This window comes from Sciurus carolinensis, chromosome 4, assembly GCF_902686445.1.
Source record: "Sciurus carolinensis chromosome 4, mSciCar1.2, whole genome shotgun sequence".
Classification (NCBI taxonomy): Eukaryota; Metazoa; Chordata; class Mammalia; order Rodentia; family Sciuridae; genus Sciurus; species Sciurus carolinensis.
The window spans coordinates 24,074,418-24,097,267 of record NC_062216.1 but is presented as its reverse complement, the minus strand read 5'-3'; the positions used below and the strand labels follow the sequence as shown (position 1 = coordinate 24,097,267).

At 35.7% G+C, this 22,850-nt stretch overlaps 1 protein-coding gene and 1 non-coding gene across 2 annotated transcripts in view; both read left to right on the top strand.

The window, feature by feature from the left end:
* Nek1 (NIMA related kinase 1) overlaps positions 1-22,850 on the top strand; it is a 223,133-nt gene that overhangs the window by 192,754 nt on the left and 7,529 nt on the right. Inside the window, 2 exon segments of the mRNA XM_047550153.1 lie at positions 18,513-18,664; positions 22,520-22,725. Of these exon segments, the coding sequence (XP_047406109.1) occupies positions 18,513-18,664; positions 22,520-22,725 (358 nt within the window).
* Positions 10,618-10,691, top strand: Trnat-ugu (transfer RNA threonine (anticodon UGU)). Its single transcript has one exon. It is a non-coding gene; the product is annotated as a tRNA-Thr (tRNA).

Here is a 22,850-nt window from a genome sequence, read left to right as displayed (position 1 = left end):
CTGGGAGTATTGCATAGATGTTAGACTGCTTGGTCTTATTCCATAGTTTTTTTGAGATTGTGGTCATTTTGTTGTTAGTCTTTTTTCTCTTTGTGTTTCATTGTAGGTCAATTCTTTTTTTTTTTATTGTAAACAAATGGGATACATGTTTTGTACATTATGTAATCATAAATTTACATAGGATAATGTTGTTTGATTGATTCTGTTATTTTTTCCCTTCCCCCCCACCTCTCCCACCCCTCTTTTCCCTCTATACAGTCCTTTCTTCTTCCATTCTTGCCACCTCCCTAAACCTAACCCTAAACCTAACCCTAACCCTATCCCTAACACTAACCCCTCCCACCCCCCATTATGTGTCATCATCTGTTTATCAGCAAGATCATTTGTCCTTCGGTTTTTTGAGATTGGCTTATCTCACTTAGCATGATATTCTCCAGTTTCATCCATTTGCCTGCAAATGCCATAATTTTATCATTCTTTATGACTGAGTAATATTCCATTGTATATATATATATACCACAGTTTCTTTATCCATTCATCAATTGAAGGACATCTAGGTTGGTTCCACAATCTGGCTATTGTGAATTGAGCAGCTGGGAACATTGATATGGCTGTATCTCTGTAGTATGCTGATTTTAAGTCCTTTGGGGATAGGCCGAGGAGTGGGATAGCTGGGTCAAATGGTGGGTCCATTCCAAGCTTTCTGAGGAATCTCCATACTGCTTTCCAGAGTGGCTGCACTAATTTGCAACCCCACCAGCAATGTATGAGTGGACCTTTTTCCCCACATCCTCGCCAACACCTATTGTTGCTTGTGTTCTTGATAATCGCCATTCTAATTGGGGTGAGATGGAATCTTAGGGTAGTTTTGATTTGCATTTCTCTTATTACTAGAGATGTTGAACATTTTTTCATATATCCGTTGATTGATTGTAGATCTTTTTCTGTGAAGTGTTTGTTCATTTCCTTAGCCCATTTGTTGATTGGATTATTTGTATTCTTCGTGTAGAGTTTTTTGAGTTCTTTATATATTCTGGAAATCAGTGCTGTATCTGAAGTATGAGTGGCAAAGATTTTCTCCCACTCTGTAGGCTCTCTCTTCACATTACTGAGAGTTTCCTTTGCTGAATGAAAGCTTTTTAGTTTGAATCTATCCCAGTTGTTGATTCTTGCTTTTATTTCTTGAGCTATGAGAGTCATGTTAAGGAAGTCTGTTCCTAGGCCGACATGTTGAAGATTTGGACCTATTTTTTCTTCTATAAGATGCAGGGTCTCTGGTCTGATTCTGAGGTCCTTGATCCATTTTTAGTTGAGTTTTGTGCAGGGTGAGAGATAGGGGTTTAATTTCATTCTGTTGCATATGGATTTCCAGTTTTCCCAGCACCATTTGTTGAAGAGGCTATCTTTTTTCCATTGCATATTTTTGGCCCCTTTGTCTAATATGAGAAAATTGTATTTATTTGGGTTTGTGTCCGTGTCCTCTATTCTGTACCATTGATCTACCTGTCTATTTTGGTACCAATACCATGCCGTTTTTATTATTATTGCTTTGTGGTAGTGTTGAAGATCTGGTATTGCGATACCCCCTGCTTCGCTCTTTCTGCTAAGGATTGCTTTAGCTATTCTGGGTTTCTTATTCTTCCAGATGAATTTCATAATTGCTTGCTCTATTTCTGTAAGGTATGTCATTTGGATTTTAATTGGAATTGCATTGAATCTTGTATAGCACTTTTGGTCGTATGGCCATTTTGACAATATTAATTCTGCCTATCCAAGAACATGGGAGATCTTTCCATCTTCTAAGATTTTCTTTAATTTCTTTCTTTACTGTTCTGTAAGTCTTATTGTAGAGGTCTTTCACCTCTTTTGTGAGATTGATTCCCAAGTATTTTATTTTCTTCGAAGCTATTGTGAATGGGGTAGTTTTCCTAACTTCTCTTTCTGAAGATTCATCACTTATGTATAAAAATGCATTGGATTTATGAGCATTGATCTTGTAACCTGCTACTTTACTGAATTCACTTATGAGTTTTAAAAGTTTTCTGGTGGAATTTCCAGGTTCCTCTAAATATATGCATGTTATCAACAAATAGGGATAGTTTGAGTTCTTCTTTTCCTATTCGTATCCCTTTAATTTACTGTCAATTGTTCTGGCTAGAGTTTCGAGGACAATGTTGAATAGAAGTGGTGAAAGAGGGCATCCCTGCCTTGTTCCGGTTTTTAGGGGGAATGCTTTCAGTTTTTCACCATTTAGAAGGATATTGGCCATGGGCTTAGCATAGATGGCCTTTATAATGTTGAGGAATGTTCCCACTATCCCTATTTTTTCTAGTGTTTTGAGCATGAAGGGATGCTGTATTTTATCAAATGCTTTTTCTGCATCTATCAAAATAATCATGTGATTCTTAACTTTAAGTCTGTTGATATGGTGAATGACATTTATTGATTTCCGGATGTTGAACCAACCTTGCATCCCTGGGATAAAACCCACTTGATCGTGGTGCACTATCTTTTTAATATATTTTTGGACGCGATTTGCTAAAATTTTGTTGAGAATTTTTACGTCGATGTTCATTAAGAATATTGGTCTGAAATTTTCTTTCCTCGATGTGTCTCTATCTGGTTTAGGTATCAGGGTGATATTGGCTTCATAGAATGAGTTTGGGAGGGTTCCCTCCTCTTCTGTTTCATGGAATACTTTGAGGAGTATTGGAAGGTGCTCTTCTTTAAAGGTTTTGTAGAACTCAACTGAGAATCCATCTGGTCCCAGACTTTCTTTGTTGGTAGGCTTTTGATGACCTCTTCTATTTCACTACTTGAAATTGATTTATTTAAGTTGTATATGTCCTCCCAGTTCAGTTTAGGTAATTCATATGTCTCTAAAACTTGTTGCTCTCTTCGAGGTTTTCTGTTTTGTTGGAGTATAGATTTTCAAAATACCTTCTAATTATGTTTTGTATTTCACTCATGTCTGTAGTGATATTTCCTTGTTCATTCCAAATTTTAGTAATTTGAGTTTTCTCTCTCTTTCTCTTTGTTAGTGTGGCTAAGGTTTATCAATTTTGTTTATTTTTTCAAAGAACCAACTCTTTATTTTGTTAATTTTTCCGATTGTTTCTTTTGTTTCAATTTTGTTGATTTCAGCTCTGATTTTAACTATTTCCTGTCTTCTACTACTTTTGGTCTACTCTTCTTTTTCACGGGCTTTGAGCTGTAGTGTTATGTCGTTTATTTGTTGATTTTTACTTCTTTTGTTGAATGCGCTCCATGAAATAAATCTTCCTCTAAGTACTGCTTGCATAGTGTTCCAGAGATTTTGATATGATGTGTCTTTGTTCTCATTTACTTCTAAGAATTTTTTTATTTCCCTCCTGATGTCTTCTGTTATCCATTCATCATATAATAACGTATTATTCAATCTCCAGGAATTGGAGAAGTTTCTGTTTTTTATTCTGTCATTTATTTCTAATTTCAATCCATTATGATGTGCTAGAATACAAGGTACTATCTCTATCTTCTTGTATTTGCTAACAGTAGCTTTGTGGCATAAAATATGGTCTATTTTAGAGAAGGATCCATGTGCTGCTGAAAAGAAAGTGTATTCGTTCTTTGTTGGATGGTATATTCTGTATATGTCCGTTAAGTCTAAATTGTTGATTGTGTTATTGAGATCTACGGTTTCTTTATTCAATTTGTGTTTGGAAGATCTATCCAGTGGTGAGAGAGGTGTGTTAAAATCACCTAGTATTATTGTGTTGTGGTCTATTTGATTTCTGGTATTGAGAAGGATTTGTTTCACGTACATGGATGAGTCAATGTTCGGGGCATAGATATTTATGATTGTTATATCTTGCTGATTTATGATTCCCTTAAGCAGTATGTAATGTCCTTCTTTATCTCTTCTGACTAGTTTTGGCTTGAGGTCCACATTATCTGAGATGAGGATGGATACTCCAGCTTTTTTGCTGTGTCCATGTGCATAGTATGTTTTTTCCCATCCTTTCACATTTAGTTTGTGGGTATCTCTTTCTACGAGATGAGTCTCTTGCAGGCAGCATATTGTTGGATTTTTTTCTTTTTAATCCAATCTGCCAGTCTATGTCTTTTGATTGATGAGTTCAGGCCATTAACATTCAGGGTTATTATTGTGATATGATTTGTATTCCCAGTCATTTGGCTCATTTTTGTTTTTTGACATGATTTGGTTCCTCCTTTATTTGACAGTTCCTTTAGGCTAATTCCTCCCATTGCTGATTTGCATCGTTGTTTTACATCTCTTCCTCATGGAATATTTTGCTGAGAATGTTCTGTAATGCTGGCTTTCTTTTTGTAAATTCTTTAAGCTTTTGTTTATCATGGAAAGATTTTATTTCATCGTCAAATCTGAAAGTAAGTTTTGTTGGGTATAAGATTCTTGGTTGGCATCCGTTTTCTTTCAGGGCTTGGTAAATGTTGCTCCAGGCCCTTCTAACTTTTAGGGTCTGGATTGAAAAATCTGGTGATATTCTTATTGGTTTCTCCCTGAATGTAATTTGATTCTTTTCTCTCTCAGCCTTTAAAATTCTGTCTTTATTTTATATGTTAGGTATTTTCATAATAATGTGCCTTGGTGTGGGTCTATTGTAATTTTGTATATTTGGAGTCCTATAAGCCTCTTGTACTTGGTTTTTCATTTCATTCTTCAGATCTGGGAAATTTTCTGATATTATTTCATTGAATATATTGTTCATTCCTTTGGTTTGTTTCTCTAAGCCTTCCTCAATCCCAATAATTCTTAAATTCGGCCTTATCATGATATCCCACAGTTCTTGTAGATTCTGTTCATGATTTCTTACCATCTTCTCTGTTTGGTCAATTTTGTTTTCAAGATTAAATATTTTGTCTTCAATGTCTGAGGTTCTGTCTTCCAGGTGTTCTATCCTATTGGTTATGCTTTCTATGGAGTTTTTAAATTGGTTTATTGTTTCCTTCATTTCAAGCATTTCTGGTTGTTTTTTTTTTTTTTTCAGTATCTAACTCTTTATTGAAATGATCTCTTGCTTCCCGTATTTGCTCTTTTAACTGTTGATTGGTGCGATCATTTAATGCCTGCATTTGCTCTTTCATCTCCTCCTTCAGTGCCTGCATTTGCTCTTTCATCTCCTCGTTTGCTTCCCTGATTGTTTTAATTATGTACATTCTGAACTCCCTTTCTGACATTTCTTCTGCTGTGCTGTCATTGGGTTTTATTGATACAGTATCTAGGTTTGTTTGGGACATTTTCTTCCCTTGTTTTCTCATATTGGTCAGATGTCAGTGGGACTCTGAGATATTGCAGATTTCCTCTATTGGCTTATAGTGTCCTGGTAGGTTTCCAGTATATCACCTCCCAGCCTTCAGTAGCCTGAAGTCTTGGAGGAACTTGATAATGCAGTGCTACCGAAGAAAGCTGCCCCTACCCCGCTACTGGGTCCAGGGCTTGAGGCTGGTTCTGCGTGGAAATTCTCTCACGAGGTGGTCCTGCTCCTAGAAGCTGGCTATAGACAGGGCCTGTCCGTGCCTGAGGGAGTCAGACTGCTCTGGGAAAACCTCTCCCTGACCTGCCTTGGTCCCAGAAGCCGCCTGCAGGCCGGGCCGCCGCCGGGTCAGGACTTGGGGTTGACTCTGTGGGGAAAAGCTCTCACTGGGTGGGCCTGTTCCAAGAAGCTGACTGTGGTCCCCGCCTGCTGCCGGAGATAGCAGGGGTGCCTGGGGAAGTCTCTCGCTGCCCTGTCCTGGCCCCAGAAACTGCCTGCGGGCCAGGGGCCCCCCGCTGGGTCCAGGGCTTGGGGTTGGCTGTGTGCAGAAAAGCTGTCACTGGGCAGGCCCGCTCCTAGAAGCTGGCTGTGGATCGAACCTGCCCCCGGAGAGAGCAGGGCCTCTTGGGGAAGAGTCTCGCTGCTCTGCCCTGCTCGGAGAAGCTGCCCCTGTCTGGGCCTGCCACCCAGCCGAGCTTCACCCAGTGGGAGAGGCTCACCTCGCGGCTCTATGTTGGTTCGAGTATCTCAGTACCTCCCCTTCTTGAATCCTGAGTTCTGGAGCTATGGGAGATGGAGTCACCCTCTAGTCCACCATCTTGGATCTCCTCCGATTCTATTAATATGTGTTTAAGTTTACTTATCATTTTTTATGCAGTAATATACTATTAATCTGATTCAATAAAAAATTTCAGTATTTGTTTTATTTCTAAAAACTATTTTTCTGTTCTATTTCTCTCATTGTATTTTTATATTCCCTTAAATACTCAGTTAACAAGTCCAGCATCCAGTTCTGCTTTTTCTCTTATCTCTGTATCCATTTCTACTGACTATGGGTCAATAGATGATTTTTCTACTGGCTATGGGTCATATTTTCCTGCATTGTGACATGTTCTGTAATTCTTTATTTGAGCTCAACCTTGTGAATATTATATTGCTGAATTTTAAACTTCCTTTAAAGTATGTTGGGCTTTTTTAGACATCAAGTTACTTATGGATTAATTTTATACTTTCAAACTTTGTTTTTCAGCTTTGCTGGGACAGATATAGATTCATCTTTCCTCTAGAGCTATTACCCTATGACCCTCTGTGACCACCACTGTATACCCCAGGTGATCACTGAGGAAACTCCCTACTCCTGGTCAGACTTGAATCATTTTCTCTAGCTGCATGAGTTCTGAACATCTTTCATTCTAGAGCGCCCTAGTTATTTTTGCCTAACTCTGTAAGAGTTTCAGGCAACTCTACACATACATGACCTGCTCTTCTTCAGCATCTCAGAAAAACTACCAATTACTTTGTAATGAATTTTCTGCATGGTTTTTTGTTTGTTTTTCCTGAGTTTCTCAGGGCCTTACACTTGCTAGGGAAGTGCTCCAGCCTTTTCTTTTTTCTTTCATTCATTCTCTTTTGAGACAGTCTCACCACATTGGCTGTCCTTGAACTTACATCTTCCCAAGCAGCTGGCATTATAGCCATGTGCCACAACATACGGCTTCTCCTCCTCCTCCTCCTCCTCCTCTTCTTCCTTTTCTTCCTCTCTCCTTTTTGATCTTTGTTTCATTAATCTAGTAAGGCTACACACAGAATTCAGATATTTTCCTCCAGACAGGCAGCCAGTTTAGTGGTAAGTTTACCTCATTTCTTGCCCTTCTGTAAGGGATCATTCTTGGCTGTCTGTTGTTCAGTCTCTGAACTATGTTTCTTATATTTTGTCCAGTTTTCTCTTTTGGTGGAAGGTTGGGTCTAGTCCTTATTTCATTATGTGTAGAGCAGGAAATCTCTTAAGTAGTTTCTGTTCCCCAGAAAATCCCTGACCTTAAATGTCATTTAAATGCTAATAACTTCATTTCTCCTGCTCTTTCTTACAGATCTCTTATCTATTCCATCAACCCACTAACCTTTCAACCAGTTATCTCTTAACTAGTTTCCCTCAGTTCATGCCTGTCTGAAATCCATTATCCAGATACAAACCAGAATTAATTTTAACATTACGAATCATTAATTCACTGTCATGTTAAGACTTCAAAGGTTTTCCACTGTTCTTATAATTATATTCAGAATCTTTACCATGGTCTACAGGTTTGATATGGCTATCTGTGCCTCAACTCAGAACCTCTCTCTCTCTCTTCCTTTCTTTCGTCTGATACACCAAACCCTTTCCTGTGCTTCTGTTTTCTTGGTCTGGAATGAACTTATTTTTGTTCTCTCTTTTTAAAATTTGTTCTAGTTAGTTATACATGACAGTAGAATGCATTTTGATACACTGTGCACAAATGGAGCACAACTCCTCATTCCTCTGTCTGTACATGGTGCAGAGTCAACGCTGGTCATACATGTATATAGAGTAGTAATGTCCATCTCATTCCACTGTCCTACCCAAACCCCTTCCCTCTTTCACTCCCCTCTGCACAATCCAACGTTCCTACCACTTACCCCCCCATTATGGATCAGCATCCACTTATCAGAGAAAACATTTGATCTTTTGGGGTTTGTCTTCTTTCAGTTAGCACAGTATTCTCCAGCTCCATCCATTTACCTGCAAATGCGATAATTTCATTCTTCTTTAAAGCTGAGTAATATTCCATTGTGTATATACCACATTTTATTTATCCATTCATATGTTGAAAGGCATTTAGGTTGGTTCCCCAGTTTAGCTATTGTGAATTGAGCTGGCATAAACATTGATGTGGCAGTGTCACTGTAGTATGCTGACTTCTAAGTCCTTAGTGTATATGCCAAGGAGTGGGTTAACTGGGTCAAATGGTGATTTCACTCCAAGTTTTCTGAGGAATCTCTTTACTGCTTTCCAGAGTGGTTGTACCAGTTCGCATTTCCACCAACAATGAATAAGTGTATCTTTTCCCCACATCCTTACCAATGCTTATTATTGCTTATATTGTTGATAATTACCATTCTGACTGGAGTGAGATGAAATGAGTAGTTTTGATTTGCCTTTCTCTAATTGCTAAAGATGTTGAACATTTTTTCATATGTCTGTTGATCGCTTATCTTTCTTTGTGAAGTGTCTGTTCAGTTCCTTAGCCCATTTATTGATTGGGTTATTTGGTTTTTCAGTGTTAAGTTTTTTTTTTTCTTTTTTTTTATTGTAAACAAATGGGATACATGTTGTCTCTCTGTTTGTACATGGTGTAAAGGCATACCATTTGTGTAATCATAAATTTACATAGGGTAATGTTGTTTGATTCATTCTGTTATTTTTTCCCTTCCCTCCCACCCCTCCCACCCCTCTTTTCCCTCTATACAGTCCTTCCTTCCTCCATTCTTGCCCCCCTCCCTAACCCTCACTCTAACCCTAACACTAACCCCTCCCACCCCCCATTATGTGTCATCCAGTGTTAAGTTTTTTTAGTTCTTTTTATATCCTGGAGATAAGTGTCCTGTCTGAGGTGCACGTGATAAAGGTTTTTTCCCATTCTGTAGGCTCTCTCTCTTCACAGTATGGATTGTTTCCTTTGCTGAGAAGAAGCTTTTTAGTTTGAATTCATCCCATTTATTGATTATTGATTTTACTGCTTACACTTTAGGAGTCTTGTTAAGAAAGTCAGGTTCTAAGCCAATGTGAGAAGAATTGGGTCTACTTTTTCTCCTGTTACACGCAGGGTCTCTCTGAAGTACCTATGTCATATTTGGCATTACTTAAGGGCTCAGTAAGTTAGATGCCATCATCATGGTTGTCAGGTTGGAAAATTAGTTATAGGACATGCTATTTTAGTAGATGCAAGAAACTCAGATATAGTATTTATTAACTTTTCAGCTTCACTTATTTTAGTGACTTTAAACTATATTCTTATAAATAATAATTTATATGAATACATTTAATAATTTATAATAGTACATTTATAATAGAGTATTATACAATTCAAAAAACTACAATAAAGCCAGGCATGATGGTGCACACCTGTAATCCCTACCACTCAGGAGACTAAGGCAAGAGGATTGCAAGTTTGAGGCTAGCCTCAGCAACATAAGCAACATAGTGAGACTCTGCCTCAAAATAAAAAAAATAAAAAGGACTGGGTATGCAGCTCAGTGGTAAAGAGCCCCTGGCTGGGTTCAAGGCCCAGTTCCTACCCCCACCCCACCCCCGCAAAAAAAGCTAGAAGAAAGGATATTGAATGTTTTCACCTTAAAGAAATGGGGAACATAGCCAGGTATAGTGGTGTACTACTGTAATACCAGCAACCCGGGAGGCTGAGGCAGCAGAAGCACAAGTTGAGGCCAGCCTCAGCAACTTAGTGAGACCCTGTCTCAAAATTAAAAATAAAAAAGGCTTAGGATATACTTCAGTGGTAAAGTGCCCCTATGCCCAGTAACCCTCCTTTACAAATAATGATAAATGTTTGAAGAGCTATGTTTAGCCTGATTTAAACATTACACAGTGTATACTTGTCTTGAAACATTACATGGTCCCTCATTATATGTATAATTTTATGTTTTTATGTGTCAATTTAAAAATAAATTTTCGGGGGATAGGAATAGAAAAGACAGTGGAATGATTCAGACATAACTTTCCTCTGTGCATCTATGAATACACCCCAGTGAATCTCTACATCATGTACAACCACAAGACTGGGATCCTAATTAGAATAAGATGTACTCCCATGTTTGTATAAATATGTCGAATTATAGTCTACTGTCAGGTCTAACTAAAAAGAATAAAATAAATATATTAAAAAATTGTGGTTACAAAAACCTAAAAATGGGCTGGAGCTGTAGCTCAGTGGCAGAGTGCTTGCCTAGCATGTTTGAGGCACTGGGTTCAATCCTCAGCACCACATAAAAATAAAAAAAATTAAGGTATTCTGCCCATACACAACTATAAAAAAAATTTTAAAAAAAACTAAAAATATTTCTTTGAATATGCTTATTAATCTCTGATTATTTGATATAGATGAAAAGTTGGTTTCTTAAAGGCATTATTTTGAAAAATCATATTTGGGCTAAAAGGTTTTACATCAAGAAATCTATTTATCTGTGACTTTTAATGTGAGAATTGTTATTTAGGACACAAAAGATTTGTCTTAAATAAGATGTATATTGGTATGCCCTTCTGCCCTCAGTTTGCTTTTATAGAAAATATAACAAGTTATTGGGGGCTGGGGAGATAGCTCAGTTGGTAGAGTGCTTGCCTTGTAAGCACAAGGCCCTGGGTTCAATCCCCAGCACCCCCCAAAAAAAAAAAAAAAAAAAAAAAAAAAAGTTCTTCATTAAATCTTTTTTTTAACCTTAAGAATGCTGTTACAAATGTTGTCTACTACACTTTATTTCTATCAAGTGTTTACGGGTGTAAGTAATCATTAGCATTAATTCAATCAATATTTATCAAGTGCTACTTTATGATAGGTGTTAAGTTTGCACTTATGATAAGGTGTTCATAGCTATAAAAGAGAACAAAGTAGTGAAAATGCTTTTGGTAATTCCCGTAATGGAGAGATGAATCATGTAATAGGGGGACCACTAAAGAGGTAATTATTATTTCTGTCTTAGAACAAAGAAAGATAGGGTTCTGAAGGAGAAGCGTGCATGTTGTGGGCATGGAGAACATTTAAAGCAAAAGAAACTGGCATGAATCGTGGAACAGCATGGTGTATTTGAGGATCAACCCGTCTTTGTTACTAAAGTGTGAAAGGAGTGGAATTCCAGTCATTCTTGTTCTTAGGCAGTAGTTTTCAAATTTGTGGGATCCTTTCTTGCTCTTCAGAAGTCTTTTTCTCCAAAAATAAAGGAACTCAATGTTTTAAAGAGATAAAAGAGGAGCTGTTCTTACTCAGGTTCTCCCTGCACTCTTGCCTTTACCCCATTCTCCACCTCACAAGCGGCCCCTCAAACAAATCTATAGAATCCTAGGATTATGGAAATGTGCCTTGGATCATGATACTAGGGCATTCTTTTAATGTTCTTTAAATGGTTCTTTTGCAGAAATCAAAATGTAATGATAGTAAACGGAATTACATGTCTGAGCACTGATAAAGATAGTAATTAGTGGTTTAGTTGATCATTCTAAGACAGGCAATAAGAATAATCCCCAGCACCCAAAAAAAAAAAAAAAGAATAATGCTTTGATTGCCACCATCCATCAAAGGGTCTAAGTATAAACAATGGCCTGGAACAAAGACTGCTCCTTCCTTTTACATTATTTATACTCCAGACAAAAACAATTAAAGATTATATCCAAATATATAAATTGTAAGAATGAACATACATTACAAATCAGTAAGGCATTAGCAACTATTATACATAGTTGTTAATGTCAGTGTAAGATTTATGTGGTAGTCAAGTAAAAAGTGTTACAAACTCTGCCATATTTCTCAAAGGAGAGAAAATATGTCATTCATGAGGAGAACTTTGGATCTTCCCTCTATAAAAGATTTCTCTTTGGGGATTTTGTATAATTATTTAATATATGATAACTTCAGTACCAGTTCTATAAATACAGTAGCATATTTCTTAAGGTAGTAGTAATAGTGACTTGATAAAAATGAGGGTATAACATTAAATGGAAATCCCTGAAAGTAAGTTAGCAAAAGGTCAAAATTTTTTAAAAAATATAAAGTTGTGTTTTTTCTCATTATCTTGCTTACATAAGGACAGAGTCTGTGTTACCAAATGAATAAGCTGCTTGTTTTTGAAATAATCACATTTTGCAGTGTGGCTTTTAACAGCAATCACTCAGTGGATGGTGCTACAAAGTCATGTATATTGCTGGTTGATAAAAGGTCTCTGTAACTTAGAATCAAATAAGGAAATGATAAGGTTGGTAACTATAGTAGAAAAATGACTATAATTTAACTTAGACATTAGTCTGGATCGGTAGCAAGCCACTTTTATTCAATATTTACCAATCAGACCTACAGCTTCTTCAAGAAAGCTTTTTTTTTTTTTTTGGTTCATTCAGCGGTGATTAGTGACCAATTTGTTTTGAACCATAGAGCATTAATCCTAAACTTTAACATGGGCATTATCTGGCATGTTTGTCTCAGATGTTTTGTTCTATACTATACACTCAAGGGTGTCTCTTAATGTATCTGGAGCAGAGGTCAGAAACTGACATTATTGCCATGCACTGACAGTGATTCTGGATCTGGTGATCCACCTCTGCACTTGAGAAACATTGCCACAGAGCACAGTTAACCTAATTAGGGCCTGAAGTGTTTAAAGCATGGTAAGTATCATCCTGCTTAGCTATTAAAAATACCAATAATGCTCCAAAGTGATGTCCAGTTTTGAATGTTAATGCCTTTCTGATGAATTGCCATGATGAACATCTTCTCAAATATATCCATAAATATTAAACAAGTTAATTTTCTATGTTGAATTATTGGATAGAAACCAATTGTAAATTGTGGAAAGAGGCTGCTAAGGTGATTTTTACTTCACTGTCTGACAGCAACAGAACTACCAAATTATAATCATGTCCTTTACCAGTTTGTGAATATAAGACCACATTATCTGAGTAATACAGACTATACTTAACTTTCTGTTGTTAGCAAAAGGGGTACATACTTCTCACTAAAATTCAAGCAAAATACATAGACTTCAGATCAGAAAACAACTTTGCACTGTATCGTTATTTTATCTTTTGGGAAATATCCTACTTGGATTTTACAAAGGTACCTAATAAATATATAACACTAATTTTTTATATACCATTCCTTTACTTATTTATTTATAAGTGGTGCTGAGGATCAAACCCTTGGTCTCACATGTGCTAGGCAAGTGCTCTACCACTGAACTACAGCCCCAGCCCAACACTAATTATTAATGTAATAGTAACTGACTATCAAGCATTTGTGGTATTCTAGCTACTGTTCTAACTTGCTTTACATATAATAATTTAATTCTTACAATTACCTTATGAGATAAGTGCTATTATTCCACAATACACATGAGGAAATAAAGATGAAGAAGGGTCATGTCATACATAGGTCAGGGATAGATTTTGAGGGACATATTAATAACATGAAGTCAGTGTTAGATTAATCCAGTCTCTTTACACAGAGACAAAAATGGTTAAAAATCACTAAAAAATGTACTTTCCTAACTGGTTTATCACAAATTTTGCCATAAAAATAACATTGGTCAGTGGTGAAATAGTTCTTGCCATTGCTGCCTTATGTGAAAACTGGCCTGGGAAAGTGCTATAAAATTTGTGTGTAATGTTTAAAAAATTAATAAATACAATTTGAAGGATAAGAGAGGATTTTTTTTTAATAATGGAGTAAACTAACATGTGTGTGGTATTAATTAAGGAGAACAGAACACATTAGCAAAATTTTTCGCCCATAAACTAGAACAGTCTTGGAAAGTTTAGGTCCTTCTATTTGTTCATGTTCAGTGAGCACCATTGAAAAAAGACATTTCTCTGACTACTCACTCTCCTCCTCCTCCTTCACTCTTCTCACCTCTCAGTCTCATTCCAGCAGAGAACTATGACTCATGATATTTAGATGATACTTTTAATCCTTTCTGCAGACGCAGATGTCCTTTGATCTCATGGGGAGAGCTTCTCTAGATTCTTAATTCTCAGTCACGATATTTTTCTACACTGAAAATATCATAAGGCAATATCTGGATCTGTTTTCTACCACCAATGTTTGTTCAGTGTCTATCACATGGTAATGCTGAATAAATATTTGCTGAAAAATCTGTGGATAGAATATATTCATCAGAGCCTTTGTTTTACACATTATAACTTTATACCTTACCAAATACAACTTTTCTTTTAATAAAGATACAAGCAAAGGAGTCCAACCATAAAAGTTAATGCCAAAGCATTTCTAAAAGTTTATTCTCTATCAAACAACTTTCTTTTTCTCTGTCCCATTAAGGGAAATTCTTTAGTGGTGAGTTTTGATTAAAAGCCCACCTCCCTTTCTTTTTCTTGTATCAGGGATTGAACCCAGGACCTTGCACGTGCTAGGCAAATGCTCTACCACTAAGCTATCTCCCCAGTTCTGCTATGGGGAGTCTTTTAAATTTAAAATCAGTTTGGGGAAACTCCATCATACCTTCAGAAGAAACAAAAATTAGTAAAGAGGTAATTACAGTTTAAAGCCAGTGAGTTTTATTCTCCTCTAAAGAACAGTTATTTATTTAGAAATACAAACCAGGTGCAGTGGCACATGCCTGTAATCCCAGAGACTCAGTAGGCTGAAACAGGAGGCTTGAGAATTCAAAGCCAGCTTCAGCAATTTAGCGAGGCCCTAAGCAATTTAGTGAGATGCTGTCTCTAAATACAATAAAATATTTTTTTAAAAAGGGCTGGGGATGTGGCTCAGTGGTTAAGTGCTCCTGGGTTCAATCCCTGGCACCAAAAGTAAGTATTTTTTAAAATAAAAAAGTATAAACTGTTTAAGGATGTTAGGTTGTCCTTACAAGTAGATAAAGAATAAATTTGTGGAGTCCCCCTACCCTCCGTTTCTAACTCTGTGACAGACTATTCTAAGCAGATTTATTTAGCCAACAGATATTTATTAAAGATCTACTATGCCAAGTACCATTCTGAATGCTGGGGTTATAGTAGTGAATAAAAGAAACAAAAATCCTGGGCTTGTGAAGCTTATATTCTAATTGGGGAATGTAGATGATAAAATATTGTATATTAGTACTGGTAAATACTTTTGAAAAAACTGAGGCAAGGCTGATAAACGGCGTTTATTTGCATGAACAGCACCCTTTCTCCTTCTCCATGAGCTTAGGTTTGAGAGTTCTTCCTCTGAGGTTGCTCCTGGCTGGGGGCATTCTTTCATAATGTAGCCAAGGTCAGCTTACGCATGTAAAGATATAAATCAGAACTTTGAATTTGTTATGATTTTATAAAGGAAATTATGAACATATTTCTTCCCATCAGTTTTTTAAAAATAGTAACAGTTTCAGGATTCTATTTGTAATCCCATGAAAACTGAGGGAGTTTGAGATAGATAATGACCTATTAGCTGCATTTCAAATTTGCTGCCAGGAAAGAAGACCCACATAAAAAGTCAGATGAAGATCACAGTATAGGTTTTATTTCTGATCAAGCTAACCAGAAAATTTGGATTAGATTTTTGTCCAAAATTGTGCTCCTCAGTATTTTTCTCCAGTGATTAACTAGTCCTGGAAACAACCTTAGAGTCTTCCTTAACCCCTAATGATTTTTTAAACCCATTAAGCAAGAGCTTAATGGGGGAAACGGAAGGTTGAACCCATCTTGCCCCCAGAAGGCAGGCAGGCCTGACCTGTATGTGCTTACCATAAAGCAGCAGAAGGGAAGCAAGAAACATATCCTTCAAGGCAGGCAGATCTAAGAATGAGCAGGAAGGGCGTGTGCTTTTATTTATTTATTTATTTATTTATTTATTTAATCATTGCCTTCTCTTCCATTTGTCTTGAGCCAGTTCGTTCTCACTTTAGGGGATAACTAATAGAAATGGACAGTTGTGTTTTGCTGATAACTTTTACCTTCTGGGAACTGAAGTGGAAAACATCTCAATGAAAACTTGAGAATTCTTGTTATAGCAAATGCAGAAAAATGGAGGGGGAAAAATGGGGGGGGAGATTAATATACATTCGTAAGTAGTGCTCAATGCTAGGCAAGTGCTCTGCCACTGAACTACAGCCCCACCGCAAACATCAATTCTTTTGATTTGCTAAAGTATCCATTCTTATATAATATCTGTGACTTTTGCCTTTGGTAAAGGTTAATACTTTTTAATTGTTTTAAATGTATTTATAGGTTGAAATTTATGGGTTTATGGGTTGAAGTAATGTGTGGAAGTTATTTTGAAAGAGCAGTGTTACAGTTTAATTGCACTGAACAGAGTTAAATAAATGTGCCCATTATTTGATTCATAATATGTCATTTCATAATATAACTAAAACAGTATTAATTCATAATGTTACATGAAAACCTCTATAGATGAAAAAGTTAGTTAACAGAATTCTTCTAAGTAGAATTTGATATGAAAATCTGTGAATAAAGCTAGTACTTAATTCATTTGCTATCTTGTGTGGTTCTCTATTTTTGAGAAAAATAAAACTAACCAACCAAAACTAAAGAAAATATACATTTAAAAAAATAATTTGAAGGTTTCCTAAACCATTATTTTCCTGTTTGATTTTACAGTGGTTCCAAATGCTAACTCTGTAAATTATTGTGGTACAAAGAATCTAGGGGGAAAAACTATAAACGAAGATCTCAAGCAGCATGTTATGAATGAGCTAACATTTTGGGGAGGACTTCTTTCTGTGGATGTTAAAACTGTGGAATATTGTTTAAACAATGTGAAAAAATAGGAGAACCCAAATTATAAAGCTGAAAGGAGGCTGGGTGTGGCTCAGTGGTAGATTGTAGTTTGCAGGCCTGGGGCCAAGGAGGAGGGAGAGAGGGAAGGAAGTAAGGAAGGAAGGAAGGGAGGAAGGAAGGAAGGAGTCCTTACATAAAATTTTTGTAACTAAAAATGAAGATCATATTTAAAACAAAGCATATCAAGGAGCGATGTAGAAATAAAGAATTTTTCCTACTGATGTCTCTTGGATTAGTGGGTTAATATAAGCCTGTTCAAGAGGTAGGTTGTCAAATTACATGACCACTTGAAACTGTTCTAACTATATTATTTTATGACAGGTTATGAAAGTTATTTTAATTAGTTAGAGGAAATTATTTTACCAGGGCTAGCTCAAATTTTTCTCAACTTAAAAAGTATCACATCCTTTCATGTAAACCCCTCAAATTTAGGTAGATAAAGCATATGTGCTGCCTATTTTTGTTGATTAGCAATTAGCCAAGGAAATTGTTACTGGGTGCTATCTTGCATACTGCTAGTTTATAATATACATGGTTCAAATCATAAAGTAAAAAAAAAAAAAAAAAAAAAAAAAAGTCAAGTGTAAATTTGCTGGCAGTGGGAAATCAGCCAAAAAAAAAAAAAAAAAAAAAACTTTCAGTACCATTATTAAGTGCTTTAAAAACAGTATATCATCTTTACCATCTTTGCCAATTTGTAGTTCAAAACCATTTTTCCCTTGAGTGCTATAATATGTAAATTATGTTCAAATAATGAAAATCTGTCCTTCATCATTCTCAAAAACAGATTGTACTAATAAAATTGGCCAAGTATATAAATTTTCATTAATATGCTAAACACTGTGTTTTCTTCAAAGTCTTCCATCTGGTGTAGAGTTCTTATCAGGACCTTAGTAGTCATATTTCAAATTTCACAAATTCCTTTAGTGTTGACCCAGTCCAGAGACTTATGTATGTGGTTATTTGTTTCATATCCCTGTCTGTTCATCACATTCTCATTGTTGAAAGGTTGGTGAACAGAGGCTATTCCTGTTATCCCTGATCTTTTCCATCACAAATTTAAATTTTCAGCACCTCAAACTGTGCACTGTGTTTTTCTCAACACAGTTGGCTGAGTTCCTCCTCTCTGCTGTTACAAGTGACTCTCAGCACTGACATCAAAGCGCTTGTTCTCCAGCCTTCCACTTGAGTAGGCAGGCTCCATTCACAGTCCCATGTCCAGGCAAGCAGTGTTAGGCTTCTTTTGACACTGATTTGAGACTCCAGATTTAACCAATGTTAACTAGCCAGCAACTCTTATGATTAAGTGATACTATTATGTGTAATTGTGCTTATCCACCCTTAAGAGAATTTGCTGCAGAATTTCAGCAAGACAGTATGAGGAGAGTTGACCCCCTAGGAAGGTAAGAACTCCTAGAAATACTGTGAAAGAGGGAATAGTATAAGCCATGAGTGATAAAGAGAGAATGGGAAGTTTCTAGAACTGCCTGAATCCTGATAGATTTCCACTTGCAGTTCACTTACAGAACTAAATACCTTTCCCTGCCTTTTAAAGGTGATTTAAGTGAATTTCTGTGTATTAAAACTCAAACATAACTTATTTCCTCTGTGAAAAAATATATGATTTATATATAAAATTATTAACTCTGATGTTGTCTCTCATTTTTAATTCTTTTACTTCAAATAAGTAATCTGTCAACTTCTTTTAGATGTTGAGGACATGTTCACTGCCAGATCTCTCAAAGCTGTTCAGAACCCTAATGGATGTTCCCACTATAGGAGATGTTCATCAAGACAATCTTGAGATAGAGGAAATTGAAGATGAGCATATTAAAGAAGGTCCTTCTGATTCTGAAGACATGTAAGCATAATGCCACTAATGAATATTAACATTAGTATAATTTCTGAATTGAGGATTTTTAAAAAGTTCTAGAGAGGTTGACTAGACAGTTTAAGTGAGCTATAACTGGCTTTTACTACTTGTAACTTTTTATAACTTATTTAAAGTGTAGTCCTGCAAATTTTGAGAATGTATATCTGCCTCTGAATAGTATAGTAACTTTATAAGAAAATGGTTTCAATTTTGTTCACTGTCATATTCATCAAGTAGTATCCAGCACACTGCCTTGGATATAGTAAGTGCTTAATAAATATTGGTTAAATGAATAAATGTTAACAGGATAATGACTATTTAATAGTGGTATACCACATGATACAAGGATTGCAATGGGAAATTTTGAAGTAAATAATACTCTGTACTTCCCCAGGAAAATTATCAGAAAGCTTTACATCTGTCTTTTACCATGTTTGATTTTAAGTCCATGTTAAAGGGAAATTGGCAGGGGAGAAAAGTACCTGCACAGATGTGTGGAGTGGGTGGGGGTGGAATGTGTTCTGCATGTGATTTGATTGCTTTCACAAAATTATTTTCTTTGTGATTCAAGGGGAATTTAGATTTCAAGAGGGAATTTAACAGACAACACTTCTGAGCTGTGGAGAGTGGTGATCCCTTAGATAAAAATCCTCCTACACTTTCTTCAATATTAATCAAACCTCTCAATAACTCAGACAGATGTTGTAAACTTAGAGGGAGTGAAATAAAACCAGAATATCCTGGAATAAAGTGTTTGAAAACATTCAGTATATTCAAATTACTCTAAGAATAAATTATGAAATACTAGAATCATATGATTTCTTTTGATTTTTTTAAACTTAAGTTTCAGCTTTTTACCTCTGCCTTAAATAGAAAAACCCTAGAATTTTTATCTGATTAAAAGTATTTTATTAGTGTCATAATTTTTCCTGCTATAACACATGATCCAGGATCATTGCATATGACAAATTTTATTTTGTTTTTCTTAAGTCTTTTCTTTACTTTTGCTTTTTTCATACCAGGGATTGAACCCAGGGGTACTTAACCACTGAGCCACATCTGCACCCTTTTTATATTTTATTTTGAGGCAGGATCTTGCCAAGTTGCTTAGGGCCTTACTAAGTTGCTGAGTCTGTTTTTGAATTTGTGATCCTACTGTCTCAGCCTCCCAAGCCAATGGAATTGCAGGCGTGCACCACAGTGCCAGGCCTGTCCTTTGTTTTTTAAACTTCTAATAAAACTTAATTTTTAAAAGATTAAAGTTTTTATACATTTTTTTTCAATTTTCATAGAGTACTACAGATTTTTACTAGACCTCACAATTTATAAGAAAAGTTACCTTTTATCTTTGACTCTTTTATTTGATCATGGTCATTAAGCACTTTTTTTTGTTTTTAATACCTCTGTTGGTGAACACAACTTTCAACACCTGTATGATTGACAAATTGCTAGGTACTGGGGTTTTTTTCCTACCCAGAATTTTAATAAAACTATCATTTTTTATCTAAGTGAACTATAGCATATGTATTGCTTGTATTCTTTTACCAACTAATGACAGAATTTGATTTTAAAATATAAGTTCGAAGCCTTCAGTATTGTGATGGCCCACACCTGTAATCCCAGAGGCTCAGGAGAATGAGTCAGGAGGATATCAAGTCCAAGGCCAGCCTGAGCAATTTAGCAAAACCCTGTCTCGAAATAAAACATAAAAAGGGCTGGTGATGTAGCTCATTGAAAAAGTCCCCTGGGTTTAATCTCCAGTACCACCCATATGTAGGTAGGTAGGTAGGTAAATAGATAGATGCCTCCAGTATTAGTTGAAAAATCCAAAAACTTATTTTTAATGTTATTTAAAATGTAGGAAAATTTCACTTGACATTTGTCTTTGGAAGTTTATTTGGTCCCCACTTTACTTAAGGTTTTTATAATAAGAAAGTCAACTAAGCCAAATTCAGGACCAAATTTTAAAGTATCTTGAACAGTTTTTGAGTGCTCATTTCATAACATTGTAATCTCCTCATGCTTTTCTAACAGTGGCAGCCTTAACAGCCTCACTTACTGGACTCCCAGCTGCACTGGGCACCAGTTCCTCTAGGCTGGCCACTAGAAGATGCTGTCAACAGGACAGTGTTTCATCATAGTAGCAATAGGACATAGCAGCTGTACGTGGTAAGCTGCTCTTAGAGATACTGTTAAATGATATTAGTGGGATGATCAAAAAGATTAGACACTCCTACTCTGATTAGAGTTTTGCTTTTCTATAGCTGCTATAAAGTCAAATTGCCTGAGTATATGTACATAAGTACAAAATAAAGATATTTCTGCATAAGAAAAGACTATTTTCTTTTTCTATTAATGTAAGCTATATTCAAAATCTTGTATAAAATACTGATTATCTTTTAATTCTTCAGTAAATACTAGTTTGAGTCTGAACTTTTAGAAGGCCATTGTCAACCCTTGTGTCTTATTTAGTATTATTTTTCTAGTAGATGAAATCCTCAAGTTGGGTCCATAATCTCTCTCAAACATCTTCATATACCTAAAACCTCACTTAACTCACTTAGCATTCAACATTTCCATGTATGCCACTTTAGGAGAAAGAAGCAAGTCATAAGAGACAAAAAGCCTTGAAATATGCTTCTTGAGTATTGTAGAAGTACTCAAGAGACTTAGATTTCAATCCTCTATCATTTATTTATTATGTGGCCTTGAACAAACCATTTAAATTTTTAGATTACAGTTTCCATGTCTCTTACATGAGTTTCGGTGTGGATAAAATTAAAATAATAGGGGCTGGGGAGATAACTCAGTCGGTAGAGTGCTTGCCTTGTAAGCACAAGGCCCTGGGTTCGATCCCCAGCACCAAAAAAAAAAAAAAAAAAAAAAAAAAAATTAAAATAATAGAATAAAACTGCTTAAAAAGCTAAAACACTTCATAAATTTGTATAAATTAGTCTATTCCAGCATTTATAATGCCTTGAAAACAGGACTCTCCAGTGAAGATTGTGATAGTTTGTATGTTCTCTAATTACACATGAAAGTCTACTTATTTTAGAAACATGTTCAAGAAAACACACCTAATATAAGGTTTCTGGTAAACATTTTATTCAGTGATTATTCTGTTAATCTAAACGTATAATTCCTTACTTATTTACATTTCTAAATATTCAAATACCTTGTGGGCATTTACATGGGAAGCCTTTCAGATGGTGTTAGAACTATTATATAGTCACACAAACATTTTAATGAACTTTCAAAATTACATTTAAAATTTTTGAGTATTAAGTATTTATTGTGGAAAACAGGTGAAAAATATCTTTTAATCTGCCCTCTTAAAATATCAAAACATCGTTTCAAAATTTAAGCAGTAAATAATATTGAGTTATGTGATTCTTTTTGACAAATTGGTATCATTTTAAACAAATTGTCTTCTGGCTTATGTTTTCCAAATTTGTGTAATGTGCTATATTTATCAATTGTATTCATTCCTTGACTAAAAACTGTATAGGATTTTAGGACTGGGATTGTGGCTCAGTGGTAGAGGGCTTGGCTGGCATGTGTGAGGCACTGGGTTTGAGTCTCAGCACTACATATAAATAAATAAATAAATAAATAAATAAATAAATGAATAAATGAATAAATAAACAAACAAACAAACAAATAAATAAAATAAAGGTCCATTGACAACTAAAAAAATTTACAAACTATACAGCATTTTAAAATTTCTTTTAATCTGTGATTAATATTTTTAAGTAGAAGGGGGCACATACATATTGAGGTGACATAGCATGTAAAAATAAGGTAAAGTTGCGATGATATTTAGTTTGATTTTTTTAATTTCAGTGTGTTTGAAGAAACTGACACAGATTTACAAGAACTTCAGGCCTCAATGGAGCAGTTACTGAGGGAACAACCTGGTGAAGAATACAGCGAGGAGGAAGAGTCCATCCTAAAGAACAGTGATGTAGAGCAGACTGCAAATGGGACGGATCTGGCTGATGATGACAATCCCAGCAGTGAAAGTGCACTGAATGAGGAATGGCACTCAGGTGTGTGGCCCCAGTAGACCCAGCCCATCAAGATGGGCCTTTTCTTCTTCAGTGTGTATGAACACTTAAAGTAGAGTGTATTTCTCTGATATCTGTTACAAGCCATTTCTACTTTTAAATAAAGC